This window comes from Mytilus edulis, chromosome 3, assembly GCF_963676685.1.
Source record: "Mytilus edulis chromosome 3, xbMytEdul2.2, whole genome shotgun sequence".
Classification (NCBI taxonomy): domain Eukaryota; kingdom Metazoa; phylum Mollusca; class Bivalvia; order Mytilida; family Mytilidae; genus Mytilus; species Mytilus edulis.
In genome coordinates, this window is record NC_092346.1 from 771685 (window position 1) to 785914 (window position 14230).

Genomic DNA, 14230 nt, shown 5'->3' on the forward strand with positions numbered 1-14230 from the left:
AGTGACACGTGCGTTTCTAAAAATAACACAAGGACATCTCAGAATGGCGGATTATACTGACTTCAAATTTCCAACATTAAATACAACAGATGCTAATGTCCATCTTTCTTCAACTTCAAATGAACATTTACCATCACAAAACGTAGATTTGCTTTCACTAACAGTGGATAAATGCACAGCAAACTGGACATCACACACTCTTCACACTCTACAGATAGAGCAAGTCACAACTGAAGTTTACACTCCAATGCAGTTGCTTTCATTTACTTTCAGTGGAAATACTATAGATAATTCTGCATCGAAAGAAACAATCGACATGTGTAAAAACTTAATCATCAACTCAAGATGCCCACTTCATAAATTAGACATTGATGACTTGAAAAATACAGATACTTTTGAGTGTTTCAGATTGCTGATGGATAAAACTTTAAATGGACAGTGGTCACACAAGGTTGATCTGTGGAATATTTCTCCACTCACTTTTGCAGATAAGCTAGACAATCTCCAAACAAGAATGTGCAAAAAGTAATTTCATTATTCCAGTTAAAAATAACATAGTTTTCATGAGAATCGGAAATTTTGAACATTGTTGAAAGGCTGTTTTCTTTTTTTTTTCATTGATGTCTGGTAATGTGATGCTATATTAGTTGAATCTTATGCTATCTGAAATGGGTTTCAGTTAGATGTTTTTTATGAATGTGATCGTTTAGTATATTTTTCTAGAGGTGGTGTGAATCAATCATGTTGATACTAATCATGCTAATATCATATGACAAAAAAATACATCAACAAATGCCTGTATAAAATTAATTAGGTTACACTAAAGAGGGATGGTAAATAGATGAATTAAATAAATCAATATATATATAGTTACTTTGTTGCAATTTTACCCATTTTTTACTTTTCGAATAAAAGATATGATTATTAAAAGTCCCTCATAATCATTTATAATCAAGTTTGTACATGTATATTGCTTGGTTATTGTTATTGATATTTGACTACAATTTTTTCACCGTGCTCCCAGCAGACATTATCACCAAAAAAATTACCATGCTCACAACTGACACTGGAGATTCTTATGTGTCACAATTTAAAAAAAAAAAATAATTTGGGTAAAATATTAGGAAACATGAGAAAGGAATAACCATAAGTTTACAATCAGTGCCTGATCCAAAATTTGTTATAAGAGGGGACCCACTGACCAAAATGTAACTAAGATTGGGCCCACACCAGTCTGATTCGGTAATTCCGTGATTCCCTAAATGATCAACAAAATTTTTCCAACCTAAAGGGGGCCTGGGCTTTGATTTGTCATATATGTAAAGAGTTCTATGGAAAAAGGTGATGTTAAGCATCAATATGATCAAAACCTATTTTTGATTGACATGTAGGATACATAAATATTTTTTTAAATTTCAGATTTCAAGTACATGGAGAGTTATTTGCACAGCAGCTAATATTTATGAATATGGCAAAAAAGAAAGCTTCACTCACAAAAGCAATGTATGGAAAGCTGTTTGAACATTTTGCTGGTTTATTTGGGTTGACATGCATGTAAGTAATTCTATATTAAATAGAACTTCATGGAAAAGGAAAAATAGCACAATGTTAGATGTGTACAAGCAAACATCCAATAAAAAATGTTCAAGACAAAAAAAAAAATCATTATTTCTCATACATGTCATAAAGTGCCAATTGTAGATCTATTTATAGAAATGTATTCACTTGTATTTAGACAGTTAAACCCTTATCATTGTTTTTTTATCAGTTGAACTTTCTGTCAAATCTGCATTCAAAATCTTAAACAAATCTTTGACACCATTAATTGACTGTTCCTTAATAACAATGATTTACATGTACTGTGTATAACATTTTGGTGTTATTTTGGAGCAAAGTTTCTTCAAAATCCACACGTTTTTCATTTTATATAGTATTTATAACTGGCAACTACTAGTCCTTCTATTACCTATGTTAGTTTAAGTATGTATATATAAGAAATAAGATGTGGTATGATTGCCAATGAGTCAACTCTTCACTAGAGACCAAATAACACAGAAATTAACATCTATTGGTCACCATACAGCCTTCAACAATGAGCAAGGGCCATTCAGCAAAGTCAGCTATAAAACATTTCAAATGAAAAAAACAAATGCCTAATTAATTTACAAAAAATAAATGAAAGACAAATATGTAACACAGCGACAAACGACAAGCACTGAGTTACAGGCTCTTGATTTGGGACAGGCACAGACATACTTATTATGTTGCTAGGATAAAAATGTTAGGGAGATCCCAACCATCATGGTCCAATTGAAGTGTGGCTGGCAGCAGATGTAAAATTTAGTCATAACATTCTAATAACTATAGAAAATAAAAAGATCAGTTGGGTATCTGTCAATGAGACAATGATGTAGAAACAACTTTAAATTTGACAAATAATTAACATGCAGATGTCATCCTACCTGTACAACCTTCTTATACTGAAAGGAATTCAGTTTATAATGAAAAGAATGAAATGATTTCAATATAAAGCTATTGGAACTTTTAATAAACAATGCTGTAATATCTTTTCCTGTTGGAATATATAATTTCTATACCCTTTATTCTGTAAGGAACAAATACTGTAATATTTCTTTAAGTGGAAATAGTATTCCATACATTTTCTTCCTTTTAGAACTGCTATTTAAAAAGAACTTCTATTCCATGAAAGTATTATTTTTTTCATGAGAATCCACATTGATTAAAATAAGCAAGGTAAATCTTTCTACAGCCTATTTACATCATTTAGTGACAGCAGTGTAATGTTATAAAAAAGCAGGAGGATATAGTACAAGCTAATCATATATTAAAAATGTTTTCTTTCAGAAATAGTCCTAGTCCCTGTGGAGTACAAATTGGTGATAATATTATAACATCAAGCCCAGATATGATTTTCCTAGATCTTATAAACTCAGATGAGACCAATGAGGACATGAATGTTATTGCAGTGTGTCAGGTAAACCTTATACAAATATATCAGTCAAGTAACTTGAATATTAGAAAGAAGGGAAATAAAAAAAAAAATAAGTAAAAGCATATGAAAGGACACTTTACATAAACTAGACAAGTCAATCTCAATGTGATTTTGGAATATTTGAAGTTATTCTTGAAACATTTATGCAAATAATGCAGTGGGCAATACAAACTCTTTTGGTGATTTTTTTATTTTTTTTTTCACATTTTTAATACAGATTGCAGACAATGCAGAGCTTGACATATTATACCTGTGTTTTTTTTAAGTCTGTATGTTAGCTTCAAGATATCTTTTGCCTTAGTAGCCGAGTGATATAAGTAGTTCTCAACTACTGTATAACTAACCTGGCAACACTCAGGACTTGAGGGCTTTTTTCAGAAATGAAAACTGACGGCCACAAAAAAGTAGACCAATCAATTAAAAAAATTATTGTTTTTGTGACATTAGTTGTTGTCTCATTGACATATCTGACCACATATGTCTCTTTTTATTCATATATTATCAAAACTGGAGATATTAGCATATCTTACCTAACTTCCAGGTCCCAGTTTTATAGACGGTATTGAAATGACTTACTTGAATTCATTAATATTAATCGATGTCAATTTTCATGGAATAAGAAGGAAAATTCTATTTTCCTGGATATTTGATGTCAAGCGTCCATACTAGCCTATAGAAAATATTTTTAACTTTGTGGTTCACCTTTTCCAATCTAATCAATTTAAAATAATGAATATTATGATTCTGACTACATAATACACATGGATATATTATTTTAGATTCTCATGAATACATTTTGTAGCTGTGTAAAAAGTAAAAGAAAACATAACTTGAGTTATCTCCCCTTTATCAATGTTTTTAAAGTTTTATATGTTTTTATCAAATGTTTTTATTTGTAGTTCCTCAGTGTCTGTATTATATTTATAAATTATCGTTGATCATCTCAACAAGATTGATTTTCTTGCTTGAGCCAGTACGGCGAAAGCGAGAAAAGCATCGAGTTGAGATGACCAATGATAATCTGTTTATCGCTAGATAACATATGACGACGTTGTCAATTTCATTTCAATTTCATTAGCATGCCCCCTGCCTCCTTTGTTTCTTGCGATAATTTTCCATCTCAAGCGAGTAGCATGATATGAAAATTATCACAAAAAAAGATCAAAGGAAAAATGCACAAAATACAGATGGCTGTATGGGATATATAAATACATAGCAACATCTAATTTTATAAGGAGAGTGTGCAAGGGCTGTTTAGCCATTCAAGGTTGTTAAAAACTTCCATCGTCATCAAATAAGAGTGGTTAAACTAGAAGCCTTATTTAGGGTGAATTTCATGTGCTCTGCTTGCGTGGGAACTCTTGCATATTTACAAATTGCAAATTATTAGTATCACTCAATTCTTTGACCATACATGTATGAGGGTTATGCATATATTTAGAAATGGTATTATAATATCAATTTCTTTTTTTATTTAGGTAATTGATGATTTTCAAACTGTACATGTTAGTAATAATGTTGCAAAACCTGTAAATTGTGGATGTAAACGGAAGAAGTCAGAAATACTTGTAAAGCATTTAAATGACAATCTGATTGGTCAACATGGAGGAGACTTATTAGTACATAAACCTCTATCAAAGAACAATGGAATTCTGGGAATTATTGTTCAGAAAACATTTGTAAGTAAAACATTGTTGATATTTATAATGTAGGTTTAAGCTCACCTTGTCCACAGGATTCCTTAATGTCTGTCCTCTGCTGTTTATTTACCTTTTAAGCTCACCTGGCCTTAAGGGCCAAGTGACCTTTTCTCATCATTTGGCGTCCGTCGTCATTGTCCATCATCGTTGTCCGTCGTCCGTTGTCGTTAACTTTTACAAAAATGAAACCAAAGCATTTAGAGCAAATCTGGTAAAGGGTAAAATTGTTTATCAGGTGAAGGTCTATCTGCCCTGAAATTTTCATATGAATCGGACAACAGGTTGTTAGGTTGCTGCCCCTGAATTGGTAATTTTAAGGAAATATTGCCGATTTTGTTTTTTTAGTTATTATTTTCAATACTATTATAGATAGAGATAAACTGTTAACAGCAATAATGTTCAGCAAAGTAAGATCTACAAATGAGTCAAATATGACCAAAATGGTCAATTAACCCCTGAAGGAGTTATTGCCCTTTATAGTCAGTTTTTACCAATTTTTCGTATATTTTGGTAATCTTTCACAAAAATCTTCTCCTCTGAAACTACTGGGTCAAATTTAACCATTCTTAGCCACAATCATTTTAGGGTATCTTGTTTAAAAAATGTTTGCGGTGACCCAGTCAACCAACCAAGATGGCTGCCATGGCTAAAAATAGAACATAGGGGTAAAATGTAGATTTTGGCTTATAACTCTGAAACCAAAGCATTTAGAGCAAATCTGACAGGGGTTAAATTGTTTATAAAATCAATATATCTGCCCTGAAATTTTCATCTTGAATACCATTATAGATAGAGATAAACTGTAAACAGCAATAATATTCAGATCTACAAATAAATCAACATGACCAAAATGGTCAGTTAAGGAGTTATTGCCCTTTTCAGTAAATTTTTAGCTCACCTGGCCCGAAGGGCCAAGTGAGCTTTTCTAATCACTTGGCGTCCGACGACGTCCGGCGTCCGGCGTCGTTAACTTTTACAAAAATCTTCTCCTCTGAAACTACTGGGCCAAATTTAACAAAACATGGCCAAAATTATTATTAGGGTATCCAGTTTAAAAATTTTGTCCGGTGACCTGGCCAACCAACCAAGATGGCCGCCATGGCTAAAAATAGAACATAGGGGTAAAATGCAGTTTTGGGCTTATAACTCAAAAAGCAAAGCATTTAGAGCAAATCTGATGGATATAAATTGTTTATCAGGTCAATATCTATCTGCCCTGAAATTTCCAGATGGATTGGACAACCCGTTGTTGGGTCGCTGCCCCTAAATTGGTAATGCTAAGGAAATTTTGCCGTTTTTGGTTATTATCTTGAATATTATTATAGATAGAGATAAACTGTAAACAGCAATAATGTGACCTGAAAATAAATCAACATGACCAAAATGGTCAATTGACTCCCTAAGGAGTTATTGTCCTTTATAGTCAATTTTTAACAACTTTCATAAAATTTGTAAATTTTTACTAACATTTACACTGAAACTACTGGGCCAAGTTCATTATAGATAGAGATAATTGTAAGCAGCAAGAATGTTCAGTAAAGTAAGATGTACAAACACATCACCATCATCAACAATATACCAGTCTCTATGTTTGCTCAATTATTGAGGCATTTAATTAAAATAAAGAAACCTTTGAAAAAGTTATGATTTTATCATTTTTTTGGTTATGTAACTATGATAACTAAAATATATAATGTATTATCATTATGCTTCATCAAACTTTAATCATTAATATAGGACAGGGTGAAAAAGTCTTGACACTTTTTTAATCCATTTACTTGCATAACTGTTGTCTATGAATCGATAATTGAAAAAAAAAGTAGGGAGATTTTGGCAAACATCTGACTTATCTATTTTGCTAATTTTTGACCACAATAATGCTTATATAAGCTACATTACAGTGTAACATAATATAAATTTGTTTACATTTACATAGAAGCCATGTGTTGTAGCTCTGAAATAATGGTATTTGATCTCTTTTTGTCTGTTGGGTAGTAACTCTTGCACATCAGAACAATGCAAAACTTGAATTTTCCAACTTCTTGTCCTGTTGCCATGGTAACCATTGTTCGTAGAGACACAAAAATGCTTTCATTTCATTGTCTTTTTGAACTGTATTATTCTGTGTAAGTTTAACAAAGGACATGACAACATGTGTCACACTTTTTACACTGATTTTGAAAGATATATAAATAACAGCTGTTGATCACTGTGTCGTTAGGGGTCACAAACACGTTTTTCAGTCAAAAAATAGTCTGGTGACCCATATTTTTTATAATATTTTTTTAAAGCTCGTTGTTATGACCATCATCTGTCAAATTTAAGAAAATATTCATTGGACCATTTTTTTGGAATTTTCAGAAAAATAGAAATTTTTAACAAAATCTGTGTTTTTTGTGTGCAGCAGTGTTAATGAAATTGGAGCTGAAATTAATGAATATGAATAAAACTGCCATTATTTGTGTTTATTTACATTTTTAATAATAATTTTGTAATAAATGAAGAACAAACCTTTCAAAATACTTTCAAAAGCTTGAAAAAAATCCAGGTTTTTTACATCTGATAGGTATGTATTTATGCATACCCGTTATGTACCAAATTTGGTGGCCGTTACCATGGAAACGAGTCTGGTGACATACTATTTTTAACTCAAATTTTTATAGAGGCCATTGCATAGTATATGTATGCAAATTTTAAGAAAAATTCAATGGGGGAAAAAAAATTGCTATAGCTGTAGGGTGCCACCTTAATATTCACATATACCAAGGTGAGCGACACAGACTCTTTAGAGCCTCTAGTTCACGGCCGACACTCGGCTAACCGAGAGATTGGTTGGTTAATCTATATTGAGTATGCGGCTATATCGGCGGTTGGTCTGTTAATCGGGTTGGCTAAAGTCTGTTAATCAGGTGTTATCGAGAAAATCATTGACAACTCAGCATGTTTCATTGTATAGCCTTTTAAATATATGTTAAATATTTATGTCTAACAAAACTATTCAATGTACTGAATCCAGTGGTGTAATTATTATTTTTCTAGCTTCTATGTACGATCTATAAAATGAAAAGGCAAGTTACTCATCAATAAATTTATACACATTTGACACACACAAAATGTACACAAAATGACACTTGTGTTGAATTTACTTGCATGCAATATTTTGAAAATCGAAAAAAGACAGGCATTATGTGTGTTAACCAAATTGATATCATTGTGTGAAAAATCTACACGAAAATCCGTATTTTGGTGACATAAATCAATCTTGTTTTAAAACCTGGTCTGTTAATGGGTCGGATGTATAAAACCCGGTCTGTTAATTGGTCTGTTAAGAGTTATGAATGACAATAAAAGTATAATTTTATTACTATATAGTGTGTTAATTTGGTAGGCTCAAGACGAGCGGCTAAAATATACGGAAACAACACTTGAGCAATGGAACATGAAATATATACGGAAACAAAACATGAGCAATGGAATATAAAATATACGGAAACAAAACACATAAACAATTAACAATTTAATAGGCAATGGATATTGAAAATTGATAAAAGTGGTTTCAAAAAGTGTTAAATTAGAGTAAAATTAATTTTATCCGAGAATGGTCGCATATATTCTGTGGATTCTGTTTTATTGTCATGAATGACACCAATTTGTCATAAACATTGGTGACCAGTTACTGTATATAATTACTCAGAGATTAACGTCGTAATGTAACTAAACATCAGTAAGTAAAATATATTGGGATGCCTAAATATAAAGAATAGAGAAAGAATAATGAGTAAGATCAATAAAATGTATAGAAAAGTAACATAACAATTTAAAGAATACAGAAATAATCAACACCCCAATCCGGACCCTCATGGTATACACGAGAATCTGGATGGAGATACAGAATATAAATAAAAGATAAGGACAGTAGAGAGTGATGCATTGTTAAAAAAGAGAGAGAAAAAAAACAATAATTGTTTAAGAATAAAGACATGAAACCACCCTGGGTGTTGAAACAGTAACGGATTGCGATGTACTCATATTGGTAACAAATGCTTGAAGTTTACATGTGGACAACTGCAGTTCTCCACTGCAAATATGTAGAAAAGGAACTAAACGGAATAACATGAATTTAAACTTAATACAACCAAATGTAGCTGCATTCGCTCCTTTCCATTTACTTCTTTAGACTGATTTATAAACAACAGATGATTAAGTAATAGAAGAAAAGAACCAATTGGATGATTGAAATCGTTAATAATAAATTCATGCATATTCCAGCGGCCAACCCAGATCACGCTATATTGAAGTGACACACTCTTCAATAAAATGCAAAGAAAGTTAAAACAAAAATGCGTTTACTGGAAGGATAGTGCTGCACCGTGTTATCATTTTTTTTACTCAAGAATCTCCCATTCTTAACTTTTTCAATGGGAAAATATAAAGGTAGCAAAACTATTTTCGTGGCTAAATAACTCTTTACTGACACAATTTCAATTGTCCAACCCATTAACAGACTTAATAACCCATAATTTTCACTAAAACGGGGTATTACTCACGTTATATTACAACTATGAATTATTTACTAACGTCAATTTATATGCAAGAACCAAAGTAGTATTTTGTGTCTTTTAAATGATATCTAAAATTGTTTGTTTCGCCTTTTATTAAAAAAATTGCGATGCGTGTAGTCATAAATACTACATACTTGCGCGACGCCTTTTACTTTTACTGAAAACTGCGTAGACTATGAAATGTTTTTAAAGGTGGAAAATGTTCTATGATAGATATCATTTTGTCAGACACTTTTCTTTTTTTGATTTGATTCTTATAATATGCCAAAAATCTGTATATTTGATAGAGTTTAACATTAAATTGTGCGTTTTACTCTTAACAGACGTATAGCCAACCCGATTAACAGACCAATCTCCCATATAGCCGCATACTCAATATAGATTAACCGACCAATCTCTCGGTTAGCCGAGTGTCGGCCGTGTAGTTAACAATTTTCATTAATTTGGTAAAATTTTGTAAACTTTTACAATATATTTTCCTCTGTAACTAAGGCCAAGTTTATTATAGATAGAGAAAATTGTAAGTAGCAAGAATGTTCAGTAAAGTAAGATCTACAAACACATAGCCATCATCAAAACACAATTTTGTCGTGAATCCATCGGTGTCCGTTGTTTAATACATGTATGCACATAGACCAAGGTGAGCGACACAGGCTCTTAGGAGCCTCTAGTTATATGTTGTTTTCTTTGAAACTACTTTCCTGGTCAGTATATATTTAAACCAAACTTTGTCACAGTAGTTCTTAGTTAATCTTATTGGACTTTCCTTTAGTTGAACCAGTACAAGTGCTATTGATATTAATAGATCATTGAGGGCATTACACCAATTTTGATCACTCACAATTATCAACAATTATGCCCAGAAGAACTTTATTTTAGAACTTTGTTTCTGTGTGGTCCACTTTTTAAACACATCAAATTAACTGTTTGTCCAATGTCCTGATATTAAAAAAATATAAACCTATAAAGTTCATAGGATCTGTTTAATTGGAAAATATTAAGAACTTGTAAAATCAAGTTTATGTTTATAAAAAATGTTGTTCATACAGACAAAAACTGTTGTACCCGAGGGTATCACCAGCCCAGTAGCCAGTACTTCGGTACTGGCATGAAAATACGGATTTTTTTTTGTGTTATTAAAATTTGCTGTTACAAAATGATAGAAATTATTATAAATTAAGGAATGTATCTCCCTCATGCAAAGCTCTGATTCCTTTCACGGATTTGGCTATACTTTTTGGACCTTTTGGATTATAGCTCTTCATCTTTTATATAAGCTTTGGATTTCAAATATTTTGGCCACGAGCATCACTGAAGAGGCATGTAATGTCGATATGCGCATCTGGTGCAAGAAAATTGATACCGTTAATTTTATTACTATCACTGAGTCGATGCCTCTGCTGGTGGACTATTAGTCCCCGAGGGTATCACCAGCCCAGTAGCCAGTACTTCGGTACTGGCATGAAAATACGGATTTTTTTTTGTGTTATTAAAATTTGCTGTTACAAAATGATAGAAATTGTTATAAATTAAGGAATGTATCTCCCTCATGCAAAGCTCTGATTCCTTTCACGGATTTGGCTATACTTTTTGGACCTTTTGGATTATAGCTCTTCATCTTTTATATAAGCTTTGGATTTCAAATATTTTGGCCACGAGAATCACTGAAGAGACATGTAATGTCGAAATGCGCATCTGGTGCAAGAAAATTGATACCGTTAATTTTATTGTAAATGGGCAGATCATAAAGCTCTTTTTCCCAGGGGCTCAAAAGTTGCTTAGAAGCATAATGTGGACTTTGAAATATTGGAGATATTTTTATCTTTTTAAGTCTGCAAATAAAAATCAAGAATCTCAATTTTGTTCATGTATAGGATATGTTAATTTTAAAATGTATGTATATATTTGTTGAAATATGGAATAGAAAAACCAAGCATATGGGTTATCTATTCACGACACAAAATTAGTATATCATGTACATGCACAGCAAAAATAACCACACAAAAAGCAAGGAAACAGCACTTTTATAAAAGGGAATTGAAATGATATGAGGTTGACATTCCATATTTCCATTCTCAATTTTATCATTCTTATCATCACCATTATAAGGTTGAAATATAGCTGTTCAAAATCATCATCCTGATAAATTCTTCTTCAAAGGTAAGTTAACATGCCATAAAGTGTTGGTTAATGTTGAAAATGTGAAAGTAGATATACAGTGTTTCATTTACAATCTTTTATTTGGCAGGTTACTTTTGTACATTTTCGTTGTGATCAAGTGCAGTTTAAAAGAATACAAAGGAAAGAGGATGATTTTGCCAGTAAACCAGTAATATACTTTAGCAGACCATATAATTATCTAAAACCTGATGACAGAAATGAACTTATAGAACCATTTTTGAGACTAGCTTTTCTTCAGTTTAGTCGCTATCAGTAAGGTACACCCTATATATTGTATTCAGTTATCGCTTGAGAAATGTTATTTTTATGCCCCCAATCTGGGGGGAACGGCATTAAATGTTACTCATGGACATTGATTCTTTGTTTATTTTTCATGTTTCAAATATTTATGTTATAAAGATGTTGTGACATTGAAATATCTGTCATCTGTCATAAAATTATGAAAAAAACTTGGTTGTATATTTTTTTTTGTGTCAGGTACTGTTTTTATGTTTTTTCTGATGAAAACTTTTAATAAAAATACAAGATGTGTTGGATCATCATGAATTCTGAAAGCTGAAACAAACAAAAAACAAATTTGAATACTTCAGGAGCTCTATATTACCAAATAAACCCCAAAATAATAATCAAATCAACTGCTGACAATTCATGCAAAATGATGAAAATAAACATTTTCCTTTACTGTTAATCTATGAAAACAGCTGTGACTGTGACCGTTAAAAGAGTGACCTAAAACCAATAAAAAAAATGTTGTTCCCAATTCATGTTATCTAGCACAGATTGTCTAAAGTCAGACTTATGTTTTTAAGTTACATTACATCTAGAAAATAAACTCTTATCCAAATTTCAGTTTTATAGTCAATGTGATCATAACTTTTGACAAACTGACCTCAAATCCAAGAGAGGTTTTGCTGATTCTGAGATGACAATGGGCCTTTTATTTCAAAAGAAATTATCTGGAAACTTTTTGTTTTTAACCAAACTCACTATCGATGATTGTCAATTAATATTGCTACATTGATTTGATATATTTATCTCAAAATCTTAAAGGGTCTTTTTTATCCCAACACACAACATTTTGGCACAATTTCAGTTAAATAATGCTGAAGTGACCTTGATGGTTGAACTAGTGACCAAAATCAAAAAAGATCTTATCAATCACATGGTAGCAGTATGTGTCTAGGAACTAAAATATCATCAAAATAACTACAAACTCCCAAGAATGTGTTCCATTATTGATTAAGATTATTTAAATTTTTTTTGACATAAGCTTTTGGTTGGTCTACAGGCATAGATTCTACAAAAGGACAGTTTTCTGGCTTTTGATTGGGTTCTTGTTGAACAGTCTGTAGTTTTCTGTGTTGTGTATCATGTCTTAATGTTTGTCTAAATAAAAAAAAATTGGTTGTATATTGGTATCACAACGATGTCGTCAGTGTCGTCCAAAGACGGATGATTTCCGGATAATAACTTAAGTATATGTAGGTAGAAATCAATAAAATGTTAAGACAAGGTTTATAACTTCTAAAGGAAGGTTGATATTGATTTTGGGGGTTTTGGTCCCAACAGTTCAGGAATAAGGGCCAAAAAGGGGCACAAATAAGCATTCTGCTGTTGTTTTTTCTGTGGTTGAGTTGTCTCTATGACACATTCCCCATTTTCATTCTCAATTTTATTTATCTTGTTTTGTATTGAAATATTATTATAAAGTTATTACACACTAAGGAAAGAAATAGAATACTTTTCTGCCTAACAAAACTGATGTTATAAAAGAGATTATACAAAAAAGTTATTGATAAAAAAGGCTGAAGTGACCAAGGAAAGTTACAAAAAAATCTAAAATCTAAGAGAAGCAGATTGTGCCGTGATGACAAAATCTGATAGACAACCAACCACCAAAAAAATTCAACAAACAATTCAAAGACAGCTATAGAATAAGCTACAAGAACCCTACACAAGCTAGGGGAATTTCATGTTTTATAGAAAATTAAAGCAAATCCTGTTCAACTATAAATTTTGATCATGGAAATACGAAATCTGTTGTAACATTCAATCGAGCAAAAAAAGAAAGAATTTCTAACACAGATATTAAATAAAACTTAATATTAAAAACAATGGAAATCCTTAAAAACTTACTATGCATTCAATGTTTTAACTATATCAGTCAAAGTAACAAATGGGAAACCACAGTTGGATCTTAATTTAGCACATAGTCTATGAATACTGACCAAAACAAATAGTTCTAGACATGATAGAGTTCCTGGTAAAATTATTCAAAATAGTTTTTCATTGTTGCATCATCATTTGTTTTGGTAAGATTCAATCTGAATGACAATACTTGATAAAGGTCTCATAAACAAAATACAGCAAGATATATCACATGGCAAATCATGAACATGTATATTTTAGTAGATGCTTGATAGAAAGTTTTTGTCACAAAAAGAGACATTTTACCAATATCATTCTTTTTGATAGTCTGCGTACACCATCATGATTTAGTAAACCATTGTGGAATATCTTCATTAAAGATATGTTAGTTTTATCATCCGTTTAAACCTGATCTCATTTATAATATCTGAAATTGTGACCTAGTGTCAATTTTTAGTTTAGAACAAAAGTTTTGAGGCACCTAGGTAAATGTTTCGTTGTTATTCAAACTAGCCTCGAATCCTGAGTATTCTGCTTCTCAATGTACACCATGACATGACTTTAGAAAAACACATGCTTCAGTATTGATTTAATTCATTGAGTGTCATACAACATATCTTGCTGAA

At 31.5% G+C, this 14230-nt stretch overlaps 1 protein-coding gene across 1 annotated transcript; it reads left to right on the top strand.

Annotated features, from left to right (window-relative positions):
• Positions 1-3: 3 nt before the first annotated feature.
• Positions 4-11905, top strand: LOC139515595 (uncharacterized). Its single transcript, XM_071305188.1, has 5 exons — positions 4-525; positions 1420-1554; positions 2866-2995; positions 4492-4692; positions 11524-11905. Exons 1-5 carry the CDS (start codon positions 44-46, stop codon positions 11710-11712), a joined length of 1137 nt encoding a protein of 378 aa, XP_071161289.1. The 5' UTR covers positions 4-43; the 3' UTR covers positions 11713-11905.
• The last annotated feature ends 2325 nt before the right edge of the window (positions 11906-14230 follow it).

Excerpts from the sequence above, each read along its gene's own strand:
- LOC139515595 (XM_071305188.1), top strand. The coding sequence starts at position 44 with ATGGCGGATTATACTGACTTCAAATTTCCAACATTAAATACAACAGAT. Across the intron at positions 1,555-2,865 it reads TTATTTGGGTTGACATGCAT|AAATAGTCCTAGTCCCTGTG; the intron begins GTAAGTAATTCT and ends GTTTTCTTTCAG. Across the intron at positions 4,693-11,523 it reads TTATTGTTCAGAAAACATTT|GTTACTTTTGTACATTTTCG; the intron begins GTAAGTAAAACA and ends TTTATTTGGCAG.